A 22,013-nucleotide genomic window follows, 5' to 3' on the forward strand; every position below is an offset into this window, starting at 1 on the left:
CTTCCACTATTGCAAAAAGACACTAAACTCGGGGGATAGGTATTCCTTAAAGAGAATGTCTAGGACCAGGAAGACAAAGCCATTCTCAAGTTTCCCCGATGACGTACTGTGCCAAGGCAAGTGTGGTTTTGTTTGTTTGTTTGTTTTTGTTTTTAATTCATCACTTGAGGAATTGGGGAAACGATGTTGTCATATAAGCCTTAGGTGTCCCTGACTGTCACTAAAGGTTTTTTGTTTTTTGATTTTTTTGGTTTTTTTTTTGCATTGGGTGGAGACTGTTTACCCAATTCCAGGCATGTCTGCAAGCCTCCCTCCCGCTAGAGGGATTAGTTGGGGTGAAATAAATAAGAGTGAGCAGGGCCAGATCATTTCCCTTACGGAGTGTGGACCTAGCATTTGCATACTTGGCCAAAGATCATATCCATCCCGAGTCCTGGTCCCAAGCAACTGGATGGGGTTGATAGTAGCACTTCCTTCTTCCTTTTCAGTGTCAAGGATCTCTGAAGCCACTCAGAAAGTAAGCACGACTAATCTGCCCCTAAATTCGCCAATAGAGACGCCCCTCGTGTCACTTTTGCCTTTACTGGGTTGCGCTCCTCATTTGGTACAGGGGGTAGTTTGGCCCCAAACCAAGACCCAGGTTCGTAGTTCTGGTTCGGGGTGGGGTAGTGGGTGGTGGTGGTGGGAGTGGTTAACTTGCAGTCCGCCGCTGATTGGCTCAAAGTTCTAGTGGGCATCCAATGGGAGGGAAGAATGGAGCGCCCATCGAGCCTAAGAAACACTGAGGGGCTAGGACCCAGCCGTTCGTTCCTGCTCGCCGTTGCGGCTGCTCCTGCCTCTGTCCCCTGAGGCAGTTCACCCGAGGCCAGCCTCCGAGGTCTGCTAGCGGCTACTCACACAACCAACCTCCGCCATGGGCCTGGAGCTCTACCTGGACCTGATGTCCCAGCCCTGCCGTGCTGTCTACATCTTCGCCAAGAAGAACGGCATCCCCTTCCAGCTGCGTACCATAGAGCTGCTTAAAGGTGGGTTCAGTTGGCAGGCGGAGAAGTCTACAGCCTTCCGTAACGTGCACCTCCGACCTCTGCAGCCGGTGGGTGACCTGAGTGACCCTGGCCGGTCAGGCCAGGTGTGCAAAAGCCGCTCTCGTGAGAAAGCAGTTGTATCAGTTATTAGCTGTGATTAAAAAAAAGAAAGGTTATTTATTACGATATGTAAGTACGCTGTAGCTGTCTTTAGACACACCAGAAGAGGGCGTCAGATCTCATTACGGATGGCTGTGAGCCACCTTGTGGTTGCTGGGAAGTGAACTCAGCGCCTTCAGGGAGCGCAGTCAGTGCTCTCACCAGCCCTCTAGCTGTGAATTTTTAAAGAATCTGCCTGATGAATAAAATCCGCCCAAATACTAGCTGCAAAGGTGCCCTGGAGGCTGCGGTGGGAGAAAGCGCGCCCCCCCCCCCCCCGCTTGAAAAATCTCACCTTTGGAGATTTAACAACGGGGAGCCTTCTTAAAGGCTTTGGAGAAAAAAAAGTTGAACTAACTCCTTTCCTGAGTGAGGGATCCTCATCTTGCATTTCTGCATACTGGGCCAGAAAAGGGTTGTTGTACTTGGGTGTGTGATTTTCCACTCCGGACTCTTTCTCCACTACCCACCAGAGCAAGTCCCCTCCATTAGTCAGGCTTGCTTGCCATTCGCGCGCGCACACATATGCGCGTGTATGTGCGCGTGTGCGCGCGCTCACGCGCGTGTGTTTTACTTGGGACCGAACCAGGATATCTATCATACATGGCACCACTGAGCCATACTCTCAAAGCACTGGCTATTTGTCGCAGTCGCAGCAAGAACAACAGCATCTGCTTACAGCTCTGTACCATAGACGTGCTTAAAGGCAGGCTCTGTTGGCAAGCCTCCGGGAAGTCTGCAGCCTGCTATAGGTGTGAAACATTAAACTGGTGATCCTTCTGACTGAGTTTCCCAAGAAGCTGGAATTTCAGGCTCCCCAGGTCAGCTTCACTACCTCCCCTGCCCCTCCCCAGATCACACACACACACACACCGTTCTAGATGTTTACTCTATGGAAGTTGCCAATCAACTAGAAGGTTCATGTGAAAAGGACAGTGGGAGGGAGAGGCCACTCTGACTTGAGCTGGAATATCGCTGCTCTGATGAGCCATGGGGAGGTGGGGGGGGAGGAGAGCGGCGAGGGAAGGGGGGCAGAAACCCAGCTAGTAGAGGCAGAATTACAATTGGACGGGAGCATGGAGAGTCAGTGGGGGAGGGGCAAGCAGAGAATCTAGAATTTATTTAGCTGGGTCCTGTTTAGCTCAAGTCCCTCTAATGTACGGTCCAGCTTGGGCCACAGGACAGGGGCTGCACATGGGCAGTTTGTGGAAGGATTATGGGCAAAGGCAACAGAGTTGCGGGTTTTTAACCGCTGAGCCATCCCTGCAGCCCTGGAGTTCCTTTTTTCTTCTGCCCTTCTTCTTGTACCCTTTCAACTCTCTAACACTAGATAGGAGGCAAAGAGAAGAATGCTGTGTGTTAGACTGTTTCTGCTGACTGGGGGCATCGAGTTCCTCTGGGCAAGTTTGATCTTCGCTGTCAGGCTATTGAATTTCATCTTTTCCATCTCTTCACACACAACTACTTGGCAAAGCACAACCCACAGCCAGCTGACCAGCCCTTTCTGTCGGGGCTCGAGCATTTATATATCCTCTGAAAAGCCCCCAGAGTCCCAAAATGTCATACAATCACAACAAACCTCTGCAGCTGGCAAAACCACACCCTTGCTGAAGCACCAGGCAAATCATAGTCACCTGCTGGGAGGCAGCCCCCTATCCCACACCTGTGATTAAAGGGACTGGGTGCCTGCATCAGAAATCAAGTGTGGGAATCTTTCCCAGACCTAAGAAGACACTGACCCAAGCTTCCCAGGATTGAAGGCAAATGGGTTTGTAAGAGGATACGCTGGCCAGTGTGGTGGCTTCCTCTTCACGGAGGCTTCTTGTGGAAAAGCAGTGCTTGGATGTAGAGAAGGAGACAGGCAGAGCTCAAAAAGCCTCTTGAGTCTTCAGCCCCGTGCTCTGGTCTCTCCCGCAGGCCAGCACTACACGGATTCCTTCGCCCAGGTGAACCCTCTGAGGAAGGTGCCGGCTTTGAAGGATGGGGACTTCCTCTTGGCAGAGAGGTAATGTGTTCCCTGGCATGCCACCATGTGTGTGGGGCAGGCCAGGCCACCTGTCTGGGGCCTGATGCTGCCAACTTGGGCTATGGCTTCCGTGTCCGCCCCAGGGTAAAAGCCCAAACAGGTACCTGGGGTTGAGATGGGATTTTGAACACGTGGTATACCTCATCCCCCTTGTACCTTATAGATGAGGAAACTGAGGCTGGGAGATGGGGGAGCCCTGTCTGCTTCTGGGTCCCTTTTCTGATAGCCCAGCCCTCAGTGCCAAAGAGAGAGTGGCTGCACCAGGTCTTGGAGTACCACAGATCCTGGAGGGAGAAGCTACTTCCCTAGAAGCCAAAGGATCACCCATTGAAATTAGTTGCCATCCACTGAACACCCATCAGCACCAGGGCGCAGCCGTGTGACCTTGGAGCTTGTGCAGATCATAATCTAGGCCCCCATGGGACTTGCATTTCAGGGGTGGGGGTGACAATAATGTGACAGGCAGAAAGTACAGTGGAGACAAGACAGGTTGGAGGTCAGGGGTAGTGACTTCAAGTGCAGCACGAAAGACAATCTGGCTGCGGAGGTGGTAGGTGAGCAGGGACTTCCTGTGCTGACGGACGCACCAGGTTTGTGGGAGCTGTGTTCTAGCTGGGAGGACGAAGGCGAAGGCTGTGACATTAGACCATTCACAGGTACAGGCTGAAGAGCTGAGGCCAGCACTGCTGGGGCAAAGCAGGCAAGCGCAGTAGTGAGGGGAGATGGCAGGGAATAGAGAGAGGCGCTGACCTTTCCTGCAGGAAGAAAGGACCCCGGGGAATCAGAGCAGAGGAGAGCTCCCAGTTCCCTCACGTTTGAAAGGGTCCCCAGGCTGGGTAAGGAATGACTGCAGAAAGTCAGGCACAAGACACCCTAGTCTGGGCTGGAGAGATGGCTCCGTGGTTAAGAGCACCAACTGCTCTTCTGAAGATTGTGAGATGAAATGCCAGCAACCGCATGATGAGATCTGATTCCTTCTTCTGGGGTGTCTGAAGACAGCTACAGTGAGCGAGCGGGGCCGGAATGAGAAGGAAAAGTGTCTGAAGACAGCTACAGTGTACTTACATATAATAAATAAATAAATAAATAAACAAACAAATAAATAAATAAATAAATAAATCTTTAAAAAAAAAAACAACAACACACCCTAGACCTAGACCAAGGTGGCTTAAGAATGACCAGGGAATGTTCTCCATCCCTCTGCATTCCTCCAGTGTGGCCATCTTGCTGTATCTAAGTAGAAAGTACAAGGCCCCTGACCACTGGTACCCTCAGGACCTGCAGACTCGAGCTCGTGTAGACGAGTACCTGGCCTGGCAGCACACAGCCCTGCGGAGTTGTTGTACCAGGGCCATGTGGCAGAAGGTGAGCCGTGGGGAGGAAGGGCAGGGTTGGCTCCCAGGGTGCATCAGAGATGGTGTTCCCTATTCAAAAGAAAAGTTCTTGGGCCAGTGGCAAGCCTCAGGGTGTAAAGGCACTTGTCACCAAGTCTAGCAGCCTGAGTTCAATCCCTGTGATCTAATACAGTAGGAGGAGAGAACCAATTCCTGCAGGTTGTCTGCTGAGCTCCATCAGCATGCTGTGGTGATAGAGGGCATGCACATGCACATATGCGAGCATGTGTGCACCCACTCACACAAAGAAAAACAAACAAATATTTAATTAAAAGTTACGTGTCAATGTCTCACCTTGGCGATCTTAGAATTCCAGCCCAGACTGTCAGCATTTCATCTCATGCTAGTGTCCCTCCTGAGTACTGGCTTTAAAAGCTCAGCAATTCCTTCCATGGTGTATCAACTACCTCGTCTCTCTTGTGAAGTCCCACTTGCAGTCAGAGAGGGATGCAGAATGGGGGTGGGATGGCAGGAGCTACACTGGGGAGGGTTTCGGGTTGGGGTCTTGGTCTTGAGGGCAATGGAGAACCATGCATGATTTTATATGGGGAAAGGAAAAGGAAAGTCCCTAAGAACTGAGATGGGTGGATGAATGGATGGATGGGTAGGTGGATGGATGGATGGATGGATGGGTAGGTGGATGGATGGATGGATGGGTAGGTGGATGGGTGGATGGGTGGATGGGTAGGTAGATGGGTAGGTGGATGGATGGATGGGTAGGTGAATGGATGGATGGGTAGGTGGATAGATGGATGGATAGATGGATGGGTAGGTGGATGGATGGATGGATGGATGGATGGGTATGTGGATGGATGGATGGGTAGGTGGATGGGTATGTGGATGGATGGATGGGTGGATGGATGGATGGACGGATAAGAGTGGGACAAAAGGATGAGTATTGGACAGAGCCAAATCTATCTTCTTGCTGGTCCATCAGATGATGTTCCCTATGTTCCTGGGACAGCCCGTCCCTCCTGAGATGTTGGCATCCACCTTGGCGGAACTGGATGGGTGCCTGCAGATGCTGGAGGACAAGTTCCTGCAGGACCAGGCCTTCCTTGCAGGATCCCATATCTCCGTGGCTGACTTGGTGGCCATCACAGAGCTGATGCATGTGAGTGTCGTGGAGCTGGATGGCTTGCCGAAGGATGGCGTGTCTTGGGAGGGAGCCGATAGCCTTGTTCTTGCTGCCTTTCCTGGCCCTGGGGCCCTGGATAAGTCACTCTTCCCTCGGTGCCTTCGTCTTCCTCATCTCTAAAGTGAATTTCAAACTGTTTTATCAGCATATGTTAGTTGCACATAATAATAGGTATCATTATGACACTTTTGTGTTTTTTTAAAAGATTTATTGGGCTGGAGAGATGGCTCAGCAGGTAAGAGCACTGACTGCTCTTCTGAAGGTCATGAGTTCAAATCCCAGCAACCACATGGTGGCTCACAACCATCCTTAAAGATATCTGATGCCCTCTTCTGGAGTGTCTGAAGACAGCTACAGTGTACTTACATATAATAATAAATAAATCTTTAAAAAAAAAGATTTATTTATCTTATTTATATGAGTACATTGTAGCTGTTTTCAGACACACCAGAAGAGGGGGGTCAGATTCCATTATGGATGACTGTGAGCCACCATGCCGTTGCTGGGATTTGAACTCAGGACCTTCAGAAGAGCAGTCGGTGTTCTTAACCACTGAGCCATTTCTCCAGCCCATTATGATACTTTCATACATGTACATAATATATTTTGGTCATTTCTTGTCCCCTTCTACTGATATGTCTCTTTCCCACTAGCTTTTGTTCGTGTGTGTGTGTGTGTGTGTGTGTATGTGTGTTCCAAAGAATTTCACCAGGGTTGCTTACAGAACAATGGGTGAGGATTTGTTTTCAGGAGCATGGTCACCTTCCCAAGTGGCCACTGAAAAAATTGCCCCCCCTCCTAACCATCATCCTCAGAGGGGGGTAGGAACCCCACAAGTGTCCTTCATCCTTCCATGACAGGATACTAATGGGCCCAATATGTAAATGTCATGCCTTTCAGTATCTGGAGTTCCCACATCCTCCCTCCCCTTTTTACTAAGGGTTGTATATTCCTTCCACGTCTTCTCCAGTATTTCCTAAGCCTTGGGAGGGGGTGACATATCATTACAAAGTGAATTCTCATAAATCCTTCCTGTGGGGGTGTGGAGAGGCACCACACGCGCGGTGGAGGAGGGGTACTGCTGTGGGGGAAATGCTGACGGCCATGCTGCCTGTAGACTGTGGAACTTAGACCCTCTACCCGACTCCTTCTCCCCACAGCCTGTCAGCGCTGGCTGCAAAATCTTCGAGAGCCGACCCAAACTGGCCGCGTGGCGTCAGCGGGTGGAAGCCGCAGTCGGGGAGGGCCTCTTCCGGGAGGCCCACGAAGTCGTCCTGAAGGCTAAGGATATGCCTCCCTTGATGGACCCTACCTTGAAGGAGAAACTGAAGCTCTCTGTGCAGTGCTTGTTGCATTGAGGGAATAGCCCGAACCGGGAGACAAACAGTCCAGGGAAACTCGGGGGCGTGCAAGCAAAGGGATAAAATAAGGCTGTGTGTCTCTGGCTGTCACTAGGACATAGAGTCTCTGGTCCACCGTTTCCTCTCCGCCATTACCAGTGTTCCCTTTGGGTCCCCACCTGGCTTGTGCTGTAACATTAGCTCTTATTTGACTTCTGCTGAGAGCTACAGGAAAATACTTGGGCGAAACTTACCTGGTCACATTGCTTTTCTTTGAAACTTTACAAACCACTGGATCGTCCCCACCCTCCAACACCGCCATACCTTTCTGTCTCCTTTTCTCTGTTCTCACACTGACTCCCATGCCCTTCATATATATGCATATGTATATGTATATATACACACACACATATATTTGATATCTGGCACCATGTTACCCTCTATGCTCTTAAACCCTTCTTCAGTTTTGGCGTGCAGGATCTATGATCTCTCCGTTGAATACATACCAAAGATGGGGATTGACTAGTGAAAGGCCTTAGACCTCTGGGTCTTTGCTCCCTGCCTTCGGTGGGGTACAAGGCGGGTTCATTGTGGTCCTTGCAGGAGAGGAAGTTTTTTGGTATGTCCTGACTTTTGCTGCCTTCTGCCTGTCTCTCCAAACTGTCAAGCTACTTAATCTTGTGCCGTAGAACGCCTTTTATGTGCCTTGCCTAATAAACACATCTTTAACAGAAGAGTGATGGTTGAGTCTCTCAGTCCATTTGTGTCTGGCTCATTTAGTATGCGTACTTTCCTATGTTTTTCTGGTGTGTGTGTGTGTGAGAGAGAGACAGACAGACAGACAGACAGAGACAGACAGACAGAGACAGAGAGACAGAGAGTGACAGTTTCTCTGTGTCGCTCTGGCTGTCCTGGAACTCAGTCTGTAGACCTGGGTGGCCTAGAATTCAAGAGATCTACCTACCTTTGCCTCCAGAGTTCTGGTTTTAAAGGCTTGCGCCGGGCTGGAGAGATGGCTCAGCGGTTAAGAGCACCAACTGCTCTTCCGAAGGTCCTGAGTTCAAATCCAGCAACCACATGGTGGTTCACAACCATCCCTATCTGACTCCCTCTTCTGGAGTGTCTGAAGACAGCTACAGTGTACTTACATATAATAAATAAAATCTTTAAAAAATAAATAAATAAATAAATAAATAAATAAATAAAGGCTTGCACCACAACCCCAGGCCAGATTGGCTTGTTTTAAGTAGCTCTACCACTCTGGTGGACAATGATTTATTCCTGACAAAAGAGGTTACAAAATCAGGTTCCTTAGGGACCAGATGGAGATGTCATTGCCCAGGGTCTTGCCCAGGCACATCTCTCACGTGCTACTCGGTCTCAGTATTGTTCAAAAGAAGTGCGGTTCCCGAATTGAATTTGAAATGATCACAATCATTTAAGAAACTTTAAGCCTTTAAGTGTCCTACAGAAAGGTATGCCTTGCAGGTGATTAGCTGGGACGCTCAGAGGGAAACAGCGCCTCCTGCCGACTGGGAGGGCCAAAGGCCGTGAACCTGGGACTTCAGTAATTTGGAGCCGGCACACGTGACAGCGGAAGAGGCGTGTCTCCGATAGCCAATCTAGAAGGGCCAACTCTGCCTGGCCAATGAGGAACTTAGCTGTGCTCTTCCTCCCCTCCCCCGGCCCCGCCTCCTGCCCTCCCCTCCCCGCGCTCCCTTTCTGGAACCTGGTCTGGCTCCCACCGCTCTCTCTGTGCAGTTACCGTTTGGCGATCCCTCTCTTCTCCCGCTAACATGCCGTTCGTGGAGTTGGAAACAAACTTGCCGGCTAGCCGCATACCCGCGGGGCTGGAGAGTCGGCTGTGCGCGGCCACAGCCACCATCCTGGACAAACCTGAAGACGTGAGTGAGGGGCTAGAGTCGGACCTCCCAATGACCCTTTCTCTTATTCCCAAGGACCCACCCGCCTGCTAACCTCTGACCTTCCGTGTCCCATCCTCCCTCCCTGGTTGCCTTTCCCAGGCGTGACCCTGACGTGACTGACCTCCAAGTTTCCTGGGCAGTGCCCCAGACCCTCATCCCTCGGACCCCCACGTTAAGACTTTTGGCGCGCCCGCTTCTGGACACCAGCCCTGCCCTGCCCAAGCTTCAGGATTTACCTTTTCTGTTCCTTGCAGCGCGTGAGCGTTACGATACGACCTGGCGTGACCTTGTTGATGAACAAATCCACAGAACCCTGCGCCCACCTTCTGGTCTCTTCCATCGGTGTTGTGGGCACCGCGGAGCAGAACCGCAGCCACAGCTCCAGCTTCTTTAAGTTCCTCACCGAGGAGCTGTCCCTGGACCAGGACCGGTATGTAGGGCTAGTGAGGGAAGGTATTTGTGCATCTGGAGCAGAACCTATTTGTGATCTTGACTCTGTCCCTCTGTATGAGGTTTGGGGAGGGGTGGGATTCATTATTTGCTGCTTCCAGAAAGCACTCTGTCCAAGTCCAAGGAGGTGGACTCCCTAGGCACTGAGATGGTGGGTCTGTGATCAGAATGATTGCAAAATGTCTGTTCCTTCCACGCTCTGAAGCCATCCCAGCAAGCCCGGGAAAAAAGATGGCTTGGGAAACCCCAGTGTTTCCTGGTGTGTACTGATGGCCTCCTCACCGTCACTGAACTGGGGTGTCTCTGGTTTTCAGGAAAATCTTTTCCAGGCTGGTCAGAAGGAATCTGGTTATGTCCTGAGGCAGATAACCTTTGGATCAGATAAAGCTCCGGGCGAGTCACAGTATAGTAAAAAGACCATTGGCCCAGATTTGAAGACCTTGGCTTGAGGACTACCTCATTGAAGAGTTCCTAGATAAACCTGGAAATAAACTATCTCCAATCTGTAGCTTTCTCTTCCATAAAGGCAGTGGGTCAGGCTAAATGACTTCCCTCCCCCTCAGGAAGGTGGACCCCCTCCCCCAAATCCTTACACTCTGAGGTTGAGTTAGAGTTAGATATTCCCGAGGCTAGAGCATGCCTGTGAAATACTATGGAGATAAGTTTGAAAGAGCCTTCCAGAATGGAGTCCTAGTAGGCTCAGGAAAGTTGGTAATGGCTGCTTGTGTTGGATGCTCCAACTCTGTCCTTCAGTCGAGGAGACAATACTTCTTAACGGTAATGCTCATGCACAGCACGTGGCAGGATTTCTATGCCCTTTATTCCATTTGATCCTTACAGATGCTTTCCAGGGCCCTCGGGCAGATTTGGTAGCTTCATGAGGTAGATAACTGTGCACAACCACCCTGGTGCCAGACTATCACCAGAGGTTTCCTCTGAGCTCTGTGGTGGAATCACTTACTCCACAGATTTGAATCAGATTTGAACCAATGCCTGGCATAGAGCTGGGCTTTGGTTCAAAACTAAATGGCTGGTACACTGGGCATGCCCATGGGAGCCTGCAGAGAGAAGCAGGGAGACCATTAGCGTATAAACAGCTTGACACGTGCACAGAGCACACTTACCCAAGCCATTGCCTTAAATCTGTCCTGGGCCCGGTATAGCCATCACCTTTCTCCCGACTTGTCTCAGTGCAAGGATCATTAGCTGGGGTGGGCAGACTGGCAAAATATCCTATGGGTTGATATGGGCTGGCCTGAGTGTTTATCCTGGCATGTCTGACAGGGACCTTGACATAGGAGGCCTGTGCCCAGGAGTTGACGGCTCTTTTTCTGCTTCCTAAAGGATCATTATCCGCTTCTTCCCCTTGGAGCCCTGGCAGATCGGAAAGAAAGGAACTGTTATGACGTTCCTGTGATGGAAACGAAGAACCCAGGGTGTTTGTTCGAGCCTGCCCAGAGCCCTTCCAGAGAGGCCTCCTGGCAGAATTGCGGCCTCTTAGATAACCACGCCAAATCTCTCTTTTGCATAAAGGTCTGTGACTTCACTGGTTTTTCCCTTCCCCAGCATCGTGGATAAGTAAAAGAGAGCAAATAAAGGATTCATCATTCAAACGTGACGTCTTTGCTTCTGTAATTCCCTTCTTTGGCATCCTTGAAACCCCAGAGATGGGATTTGTTCATCAGGGCACAGGGGTGGGATGTCTCCTGTTTGTGGGGCTGTGGTTTGATGTTTTATTGAAATCTGGGTTGGAGGGCTGGAAAGATGGCTCAGCAGGTAAGAGCACTGACAGCTCTTCCGAAGGTCCTAAGTTCAATTCCCAGCAACCACATGGTGGCTCACAACCACCTGCAATGTGACTCTGATGCCCTCTTCTGGTATAGTGTGTACATGTGTACTCATACACATTAAATAAATCAATCTTTGAAAAAAAAAAAAAAGAAATCCGGGTTGGAGGGCTCATCCTGGAAGGCCTGTTTTCTACACCCATATGCAGACCATTGGGGCTGTGAGAGCTACTGGTCTAGCCTGGTGTAAAGACAATCCTCACTTTGGCCTGGGTTATCAGTGTTGTCTGCTGAGCTTGGCCTATAAGGCAGGCCGCATTTCAGGGACCATCCGTGGGGTTTCCCCGTGCACTGCGACTTTTGTCTCCTCACCGGACCTGTGCACACGGCAGAAACCATTCTGGCCATGGGGAACGTAATACCTGCTAGCACACCAAGTATGGAAATGTAATTCCTTCTACTGGAAACTGAACTGAGGTTATTCCTACTCCCCATCTACCTGGCTTTGTATTGCAGACTCTGCGGGTGAGGCAAGGAGCCCAGAGGAAGTCTCCTCTTCCTTTCCCAGATGTTCTATGCAGAGTTTACAGCGGGAAATGCACAGACACTGGTTGGTACTATTTCGCCCCATAGTTAGATGGTTGTTCATCCTCATGCTTAGGACGTCTATGAAAAGTCAAATTGGGCTGGAGAGACGGCTCAGAGGTTAAGAGCACTGACTGCTCTTCTAGAGGTCCTGAGTTCAATTCCCAGCAACCACATGGTTGCTATAATGAGATCTGTAATGGGATCTGATGCCCAGTTGTGGAGTGTTCTTAAGAAAAAAAAAGAAAGTTACTTATGTGAGTATGAATGGGTGGGAGGGTCCCTTTCAGGAGTGTCTTAAATGCAGCTGCAGCACTAAAAGGCCCACCTCAGGGCGGGTGACCACTCAACTGCACGCCCAGAGCCCCCTGAACAGCGTGCAGGCTGCTTGGCCGGGAGGAAACTCTCCTCTCCCTGGCCGCTGTTACCCTTCATATGACTTTGGGAAGGTGTCTAACTTTGCTTTTCATTTGCTTTGATTAAAAAGAAAAACATGGCTACAAGCAAATTGGAAAGGATTTCTTTTGCTTTACACCTTCACAGTTGTAGAGTTCATCATGAAATACAGTCAGGGCAGAAACCGAAGGCCGCCCATAGATGGATGATGTTTACTGGTTGTGGTGGTTTGAATAGGAACGGCGCCCACAGACTCACGTGTTTGAATGCTTAGCCCATAGGGAGTGGCACTCTCAGGTGTGACCTTGTTGGAGGAAGTGTGTCACTGTGGGGGACAGGCTTGGAGGTCTCCTATGTTCAAGCTAGGTCCTGTGTGGTACACAGTCTTCTTGTGCTGCCTGTGGATCAAGATGTAGGACTCTCAGCTCCTTCTCCAGCACCATGTCTGCCTGCACGCTACTGTGCTTTCATCTTGTTTGAACTGACTGAACGTCTGAAACTGTAAGCCAGCCCCAATTCTACATCCACTATCCTTTATAAGACCTACTAAGGTCATGATGTCCCTTCACAGCAATAAAACCCTAACCAAGACACTGGCTTTCTTTCTTTTTTGCCAATAATACTTTTTATTTTTACATTCACTTCCCAGCCCCCCCCCCCCCAGTTCTTCCACAAACCCCTCCTCCCATTGCTCTGCCCCTCCCCGCTTGGGTACCACCCCATATCTAGTCCCAGCAGAAGACACTGGCTTTCTTTTCACGGCTTCCTCCGTCTGCTTTCATACAGGACCCGGGACTGTCTGACTAGTGGTGGCACTGCCCCAAATTATTACTACTCTCCCACACCAATTATCAATCAAGAAGACACCCTACAGACTTGCCTATAGACGAATCTGACAGAGGCGTTGTCTCAACTGAGGTTCCTCTTCCCAGACAACTCTAGTGTGCGGCAAGCGAACAAAGCAGCTCCCAGCTAAACACAGTGGAAAGAACTGCACACCTTCTAAGTTTCAGAAGCTTGACTGAGTCTCATTTAGCTCCTGAGACTTATGAGCCAACCTCTTCTCTGTCCCCGGGTGTGTTTCAGTTCTGAGGACAGACACACAACACCGGAGGATGGCACTGACATGGGGCACTCAGCTGGACCAGAAGGCAAACGGTCCTACCCTATTGAATCAGGCGCTGATGGTGGATGCCTTTAATCCAGCACTTGGGGGGCAGAGGCAGGCGGATTTCTGAGTTCGAGGCCAGCCTGGTCTACAGAGTGAGTTCCGGGACAGCCAGGGCTACACAGAGAAACCCTGTCTCGAAAAAACCAAAAACCAAAACCAAAAACCAAAAACCAAAAACCAAAACCAAACCAAACCAAAACAAAAATCTGTCAACTCCACCCCACTCCACCCCACACACTGATCTTATCCGTTGGCTTGCATAGGAGGGCCTCTCACTTCTCTAATGTTCTCCCCACCCCCAAGGCGGCTCTGAGCTTTGCTCTGTGCTAATTCTGTTCTGTTTGAGGCTCTGGCATGGTCAATATTTCTTTCACCTTTGTACTCTTGCTCTCTAGATCCCTGCATGGGGTCTTTATCAAACTTTTCACTTAAACCTCATTTTTTCAAGAACTTAGTAATGGAAACTGGATCCAGTAAGCATGCTATTCCTGCTTTGTGTTTCTGAAAATGGGTCTTTCTGTGTGGCCCCGACTGGCCTGAATCTGCTGTGTAAAACAGGGTAGCCCTGAACTCACAGTGATCCTCCTGCCCCAGCTTCCTGAGTGTGCACAGGCAGAGAGTTCTCACCACCAAGACTCACTGTTTACACAATTTTAATGCTACAATTTTAATATTTTTTGTTCTGTTCCTTTCCCCCCTTTTTCAGTCTATACTTTTCTGAAGTCAAAGTTGGTAATATATTTTTTTAACCTGGCATTTTAAAAAAGATTTATTCATTTATTTTTGTTTGTTTTTTGGATTTGTTTTTTTCTGAGACACGGTTTCTCTGTATGGCCTTGGCTGTCCTGGAACTCACTCTGTAGACCAGGCTGGCTCAAACTCAGAAATCTGCCTGCCTCTGCCTCCCAAGTGCTGGGATTAAAGGCGTGTGCCACCACGGCCTGGCTAAACAAGTTTTCAAACTCTTATCATATGGCAAAAATAAATAAATAAATAAAAAGCTGTTAACATTCATTGTTAAAATTTTTATGTGTTCTTTCAGAGTTCCTGAGTTCAATTCCCAGCAACCACATGATGGTTCCCAACCATCTGTAATGGGATCCGATGTCCTCTTCAGGTGTGTCTGAAGACAGCTAACGTGTACTTAAATACATAAAATAAATCATTTTTTTTTTATGTCTATGATGAGTGTTTTGTCTGCCATGTATGGCGGTGTACCACATTGTGCAGTGCCAGGAGAAGCCAGAAGAGGGCGATGGAGAGCTCCAGGAACTGAAATTATAGCCACTTGTGAGCTGCTATGTGAGTGCTGGGATTCAAACCGGTGTCCTCTTGAAGAGAAGCTAGTGCTCTTAACTGCTGAGCCATCTCTGCAGCACCTTAATGTTATTTAAATCATCCCTGGGGGCACTTTATGAATTCCAGCAGTGTGGAGCTCCTCCCTAAAGGGCTTTAACTCCCAAGATACTAACCTCTCCTTATCAGGAACCTTTTCAGCTCAAAACCTGGTAAACTTCTCTGACACCTTTCTTCAGTGGGTCTGCTCCCCGCCCTTTTGTATTTAAATCATTTGCGTTTCTAAGTAGTTCATACATCTAATCTCTGCCCTTGGGAGACAGAGGCAGGCTGATCTTTGTGAGTCGGATACGGAGTTCTAGACCAGGCAGAAGAGATGAGGCCTGGGCACTATAAAGAGAAAGTTCTAGCTTCCTATCTAGTCCTGCTTGCGTATCGCTTAGGTTTCATTATCTTCAGAACACTTGCTCCGGGCCTTTGGCAGCAATGCGCTTGTTTTAGTGAATGCAGGGGGTCCAGTTTGTAAACTCGCGTTCATAAAGTGTGTGTTCAAGTGGTAGTACGTGATGGCCAGTAACCTTAGCTAGCCGGACCCAGAAGCAGGAGAATAGCCACGAGATAGAGCCTAGTTCCGGCCGCACTAGTGAGACAGTGCTTAAAACAAGCCAAACCAAAATAAAACACAACAGCAACAACAACAACAAAAAAAAAAAATACAAAGCCAAATAAAACTGTTAAGTCCTGCAGGTAACGGAGCGCAGCATCAGCCAGCAGCGCCCCCACGCGTCCGAGTCAGCAACACAGCCGACTGGAAACCCGCGGCTCTGCCCAGACAGCAAGTGGCGCAGCCGCCCGCTCCGATTGGCTGACAAGGCAGGCACGCCAGCCAATGAGAGCGTTTCTTGTTGGTCCGTCGCGCGCAGGAGTCTGGGTGCTCCGGCCGTTACCCTGGAGACGCCGGGCGAGTTCCGGGGAGTGAGGGCTGCGAGTGTCTTCGAGGTTCACGCGCGCGCTCCGGTGAGCGTGAGGAGGTGGGACCACGCGAGAAGGCCGGCTCTCTCCTCCCTTCTTCACGGGCGCGGTGGGCCGAAGCCAGGCTCGAGACCCGAAGGCGCCGACACAGGCCTTCTGCTCACGCCGGCTCCTCGGCGCGCCCCGCCGCCGCACCCCAATGCGCCCTGGGTGGGTCACAGGGACAGAAGCCATCCATTTCTCTGCGTCCTTTCATTCACCTTCACAGCAGCCCAGCGGGGTAAGTGTGGTGTTAGTGCCATTTACAGGGGTGGAAACTGAGGCCGAGGGGAGGTTTTAAACGACTTTGACTTACCCCGCCTGCAGTCATTCTGAACACCTCCACGGAGGAGGCAGGTGGAACGACTTCACCTGGTGCGCTCAGGTTCCTGCACTTGTGGATTTGGGGGCCGCCTAACTCTTCACGACGTGACTTCTTTTGGGTCATCATTGTGGCCCATTAAGCCTCATGTGGGTAAGGTTCCTTCTTATGTGATTGATTACTTTCCTTAGAAGTAGAATTGAGAGTGGGCTCCTTCAGGGATCGGCAAACTCTTGTCGATATATTTATATTATTATACTATGTTGTGAATTTAATTAAAAAAGCAATAATGCTAAGTGTTTTAGATTAGGGTGGCAGTGGCTCAGTTTTGTTTCTCGAAGAAAGACAAAGACCATACGTGAGACATTGTATTGTTATACTTTTATTTATAGATAAGTGAAATTTGAATGGAAATAGTTTTTATGTAATTGTCGTGAATCAAGAGTTTGGTTGGGCCGGGCGGGGGTGGCGCATGCCTGTAATCCCAGCACTCTGGGAGGCAGAGGCAGGCGGATTTCTGAGTTTGAGGCCAGCCTGATCTACAGAGTGAGTTCCAGGACAGCCAGGGCTACACAGAGAAACCCTGTCTAAAATATCAAATCAAAAAAAAAAAAAAAAAAAAGAGTTTGGTTGGTTGGTTGTTTTCCTCATAAGGAATGTAAAAAAAAAAAAAAATCCTTCTTTCTAGGCTGTTTAATAGCAGTGGATGGTGAAGCCACAGACTGTGTCTAGTTCAGAGCTTTCCATTAGAAGAAATGGACATTGAAAGGGGCATCTATGCTAAGTTAGTGGCAGAAGTCTTAGGGTTTTACTGCTGTGACCAGACACCATGACCAAGGCAACTCATAAGGACAACATTTAATTGGGGCTGGCTTACAGGTTCAGAGGTTCAGTCCAGTAGCATCAAGGCAAGAACATGTTGTGTCCAGGCAGGCATGGAGCAGGAGGAGTTGAGAGTTGGACATCTTCATCTGAAGGCTGCTAATGGAAGACTTCCAGGCAGCTAGGGTGTGGGTATTAAAGCCCACTCCCACAGTGACACACCTACTCCAACAAATACATTCAAATAGTGCTACTCCCTGGGCCAAGCGTATACAGACCTTGACACCGGGAGAAATAGTGGCACGTGCCTTTAATCCCAAGCACTCTGGAGGCAGAGGTAGGAGGGTCCCTGGGTTCAAGGCCAGCATGGTGTACAGAGCAAGTTCCAGGACTGTCAGAACTACATAGAGAGTGAGACCCTATCTTGAAAATTCCATTAGCCCCACAAGAAAAGATTGCCAGGCTCCTAGACCCTAGTAGGCCCCTCTGTTGCTTATCACTAACTGGATGACGTTGCTGAGGGCCTTAAAGTGCTTATCTTTATTATGACCTTGAGCAATGGAAAGTATTCTTCAAAGAGTTTGGAAAGAGACCTGCTATGTTGGTGCATGCTTCTAATCTCAGAGCTCAGGAGGCAGAGCCTGTTCTCTAAGTTCAAGGCAGCCTGGTCTATATAGCAGGTCCAGGTCCAGTCAGCTGGCGCTACATAAATTCTGTGAAAGAAAAAAAAAGGTGTGGTGGGCTAGGGGTTGGAAACTTGAGAATTTATAATGATTACTGTGTTCTTAGAAAACTGCAACAGCTAGACTGGGAATTGATAAATTATTAATAGATTAAGCACCCCAATCTGAAAGTCTGAAATTCCTCAAATCCAAAACTCTTGTGCAGAGATGACTCTGGAAATTCCACACCGTGAACTTTGTTCCGCCAGGTGGTGGTGGCTCACGCCTTTCCCAGCGTTTGGGAGGCAGAGGCAGGCAGGTTTCTGAGTTCAATGCCACCCTGGTCTACAGAGTGAGTTCCAGGACAGCCAGGGCTACACAGAGAAACCCTGTCTTGAAAAAACAAACAAAAAAGAGAGACTTTGTTCCATGTACAAGTTATTAAACATTTTATGTAAAATTATCTTCAGGCTGTGTGCATAAAGTATATGATAAAGTAAGTTTTGTGAGACCAGGATGCACTCGAACTTGAACCGTGCTCCAGGTTCCTTTCTCCTGAATGCTGGGGTGACAGGCCACCGAGCCCAGCTTAAAAAATTTTTTTTGTTTAACTGAGGGATTACTTTGTGTATGAGATGCGTGTGGGGCCCGAGTGCCACAGCACCATTGCTTTTTCCACGTGAGTTCCAGGGATCCAATAACTTCCTTTATCATCTTAGCCATCCCGCATCTGGTAAAGGCGTTTGCTGCTAAGCATCACCTCTTAAAGGTCATCTGCCAGCATCGTCCCACTGAGGCCCCGGAAGCTTTGCGGGAGCACACTGAAGTTGACCCTCAACCACAGCACGTACACACTTGAGTGTAATTCTGGACCTAATTTCTCTGTTGCTGCATGCATTGGTATCTCGTTTTAACCAGTAAGGCTTTATGTGGTGTGTGTTGACATGCTTATATTTTTGTGTTTATAATATTGGATAAAGCTTATCCCTTTCTTAGAAGGTACCCCCCCCCCCCCATTTGTACTTAGGTAGCCTTACATTTTTATTTTTCCAAATGGTCCTTGGTGTCATCTTGTTTGCTATCTTGGTGATGTTATTGGGACGGCATGACGTTTATGTGGTGACTTTGGGAGAACTGACACCTTGTGTCCTTCCTGAGAAGAGATGGATTACATTTGAGTTCACACTTTGAGTTGTGTTTTACAATTTTCCCTGCATACATTGCAGATCTCTTATAAGGACTTTATCTTGTTGGTCCTGTGAATGGGATTTTCTGCACAGTCATATTTTCTATTTATGGCTTGTATGAATCAATTTTTATATTAATCTTTAAATTATTTTAATTTTAAAATTACATATGTGTGTGGGTATGTGCACATGATGTGGTTGCCCAGGGAGACCTGAAGGAGCTACAGATGACTGGAGCTACTTGATGTTTGTGCTGAGAACCAAACTGTGTCCTCTGCTAGAGCAATCAATGCTCTTTTCTGCTGAGCCAGGCTCCAGCTCTGTACTCATCAGCTAATGGTATATTGCATATGTACTAATGGTGTACTGTGTATGTGCTAATAGTGTACTATGTACTAGGTGTACTGTGTATGTGCTAATGGTGTACTGTGTATGTACTGATGGTGTACTGTGTATGTACTGATGGTGTACTTCGTATGTGCTAATGGTGTACTATATATGTACTAATGGTATAGTGTGTATGCGCTAATGGTGTACTGTATATGTACTAATGGTGTACTGTGTATGTACTAATGGTGTACTGTGCTACATCACTGAGTTTGTATGGGTTCATGGAGGTTTTTTAAAAAGGTATTCTATTGTATTATTGGCAATTAGTAACACTTGTTTTTGTGCTTTTTGTTTGTTAGTTTTTTTCAAGACAGGGTTTTTCTGTGTGGACTGTCTTGGAACTCACTCTGTAGACCAGGCTGCCAGGTTGGCTGTTCTTGAACTTATAGAGATCCATCTGCCTCTGCCTTTAGAATGCTGGGATTAAAGGTGTGTGCCACAGCCGCATAATTAGTCACGTTTTTACTTCCATCTTTTTTTGTTTTTGTTTTTGTTTTTTTCAAGACAGGGTTTCTCTGTGTAGCCCTGGCTGTCCTGGAACTCACTCTGTAGACCAGGCTGGCCTTGAACTCAGAAATCCGCCTGCCTCTGCTGAGTGCTGGGATTACAGTTGTGCGACACCATCTCCTGGCTATTTTTTTTTTCATCTTTGTTTTTGTTTTTGTTTTTTTGTTTTGTTTTGTTTTGTTTTTCTGGGGGGATGCTTTTACTTCCTAGTCAACTCTTTTTTTTTTTTTTTTGAGATATGATCTTGTCATGTAGGCCAGGCTAGCTGTGAGCCCATTGTCTACTACTGCTTCTGCCTTCCAACGCTGAGGTGGTGAGGTTAAATGTAGCCTTTATACCCGTTCTAAAACCTCAGTTTGCTTTTCCTGTTCTCACTGCATTGGCTGATCATCCTAGTGCAGTACTGGATAATAGGAGAGATAGTGGCCGTCCTCGGTTTATTCCTGATAGCAGTATAAATGTGTGTAGTGTTTTTCCATTAAATACTGTATTGGCTTTAGGACCAAGGTATTTATTTCTATTTTATCATGACAAGAAGTTTTTCTTTTCCCATCTTTTTTTCAATTTTTGGGTATTGTTCATAGCTATTGAATTTAGTCATTTTTTTTAATCTAAAGAAGTAAATAAATCTATTTTAAAATACCTTATTGTGTACCTGCTTGTCTGTATGTGCACCATGAGCATACGGTACTTTTAGAGACCAGAAGAGGGAACTGGATCCCATAGAACTGGGTTATAGGACGTTGTCAGCCATCTGATGCTAAACCATGGTCCTTGGCCAGGGCAGCCAGCACAGCCAGCGCTTTTAAATGCTTTATGGAAATAACTGTATGACTTTTTTCATTTAGATGACTTAATTTTTATGTTTTGTTATATTTCTTTTATTTTAGATTGATTTGCTTTTACCTAGAAGTTTTTTTTTTGTTTTTTGTTTTTTTTTTTTTTTTATTAATTTAAATAGGGTCTCACTATATAGCTCAGGCTATATTTGAACTTAGAGTCCTTCTGCTTGCTGGCCACTATACCTGCTAGAGTTGTTGAGCATATTTAAACAATTTTAAAACAATTTTAAAGAGATGGCTCTTCCTTCTTGTTGCTGATGGTAGTGAATAATAAATAGACCACAGGAACACACACATATGCATTTACATATGCATATTTGTATGTGTATGATTTGCATGTGTATACATGTTTGTGTAAGTATTTGCATGTGTGTGTTTGTAGGTCACTGATGAATATTAGAAGCCAGGCTCCACTTAAGACAGAATGTCTCACTGAACTGTGATTTATCAGTAGCTACACTGGCTGGCCTGAGAACTCCAGGGTCTTCTTGTCTCTCTGCTCCCTAGTTCTAGGCTTACAGATACATGCTGGGGCTCTGAATGCAGGTCCTCATGTTTGCACACACACTTTATCAGTGGAGTCTCAGCCCTTAGGCTTTGGTTAGAGCTCTTTTGGTTGTAATAATGTTTATAGAAAGGTGTGTGTGTGTATGTATGTATGTCCATGTGTGTTTATGTGTGTGTATGCATGCACAAATGTGTACTTGCCATAGAAAAGCTGTGGAGCTTAGAACACAACCTTGGGTGTTGGTCCTTGCCTTTTACCCACCTTTTAAAAATTAAAACAATTAGCTGGGCAGTGGTGGCGCACGCCTGTAATCCCAGCACTCTGGGAGGCAGAGGCAGGCGGATTTCTGAGTTCGAGGCCAGCCTGGTCTACAGAGTGAGTTCCAGGACAGCCAGGGCTATACAGAGAAACCCTGTCTCGAAAAAACCAAATCCAAAAAACCAAAAAAAAAAAAAAAAAACAATTATTGTGGCTAGAGAGATGCTTCAATGGTTAAGAGTATTCATTGGCTGCTCTTCCAAAAGTCCCAGATTAGATTCCCAGCACTCGTGAATGGCAGTTTACAACTGTCTGTTAACTCCAGTCTCAGGAGATCTGACACCTTCTTTGAGCCTCTATAGAGGTGCTAGGGTAAAAGCCTACTAGCTCAGAGAGGCAGAAAAAGCACCCAGCTGACCTTCCTCCATGGCCAATGGCCCAAAGAGAAAAATACAAGTTCTTCTCTGTCTTAAAAATCCTCAAACTGACTGTCCCTCTCTTCGGTTTCCTGTGTGTCTCTGTCTGTCCTGACTTTCTGTGGTTTTTCTCGATGTTTACTCCGTCAACGGGTTGCTTGCTCCTCCTTGTGATCTATGGTTGGCTTTATTTAATCCTGTTTACAAAAATCAGAAAGTTCTTGGATTAAGAGTGTGTACTAGGATCCGGGCAGCAGTGGTGGCGCACGTCTTTAATCTCAGCACTTGGGAGGCAGAGGCAGGCGGATTTCTGAGTTTGAGGCCAGCCTGGTCTACAGAGTGAGTTCCAGGACAGCCAGGGCTATACAGAGAAACCCTGTCTCAGAACAAACAAAC

General features: G+C 47.9%; 3 protein-coding genes across 9 annotated transcripts in view; all 3 read left to right on the forward strand.

Annotated features, from left to right (window-relative positions):
- Window positions 1-754: 754 nt before the first annotated feature.
- LOC127669864 (glutathione S-transferase theta-3) lies at window positions 755-7,816 on the forward strand. Of its 2 annotated transcripts, XM_052164085.1 has the most exons (6): window positions 755-1,025; window positions 3,102-3,189; window positions 4,425-4,575; window positions 5,542-5,718; window positions 6,467-6,474; window positions 6,903-7,108. In XM_052164085.1, the coding sequence occupies exons 1-6, from the start codon at window positions 914-916 to the stop codon at window positions 7,018-7,020; spliced, it is 654 nt and encodes a 217-aa protein (XP_052020045.1). In that variant the 5' UTR covers window positions 755-913; the 3' UTR covers window positions 7,021-7,108. The 2 variants fall into 2 exon arrangements, with proteins under 2 accessions (XP_052020045.1, XP_052020044.1); XM_052164084.1 differs by lacking the exon at window positions 6,467-6,474 and having other exon boundaries at window positions 758-1,025; window positions 6,903-7,816.
- A 959-nt stretch (window positions 7,817-8,775) lies between these two features.
- Window positions 8,776-11,075, forward strand: Ddt (D-dopachrome tautomerase). The gene is made up of 3 exons (XM_052164269.1): window positions 8,776-8,986; window positions 9,262-9,437; window positions 10,802-11,075. The coding sequence occupies exons 1-3, from the start codon at window positions 8,879-8,881 to the stop codon at window positions 10,872-10,874; spliced, it is 357 nt and encodes a 118-aa protein (XP_052020229.1). The 5' UTR covers window positions 8,776-8,878; the 3' UTR covers window positions 10,875-11,075.
- A 4,556-nt stretch (window positions 11,076-15,631) lies between these two features.
- Window positions 15,632-22,013, forward strand: part of Cabin1 (calcineurin binding protein 1) — a 110,507-nt gene continuing 104,125 nt past the window's right edge. For 4 of the 6 annotated variants that reach the window (XM_052164483.1, XM_052164487.1, XM_052164489.1 and 1 more), the window contains exons 1-2: window positions 15,632-15,944; window positions 16,031-16,178. The gene's annotated coding sequence lies outside the window, so the exon portion shown is untranslated. The remainder of the gene's footprint in view (window positions 15,945-16,030; window positions 16,179-22,013) is intronic. The other 2 variants (XM_052164485.1, XM_052164484.1) reach the window with 2 other exon arrangements.

Source organism: Apodemus sylvaticus, chromosome 19 (genome assembly GCF_947179515.1).
Source record: "Apodemus sylvaticus chromosome 19, mApoSyl1.1, whole genome shotgun sequence".
Lineage (NCBI taxonomy): Eukaryota > Metazoa > Chordata > Mammalia > Rodentia > Muridae > Apodemus > Apodemus sylvaticus.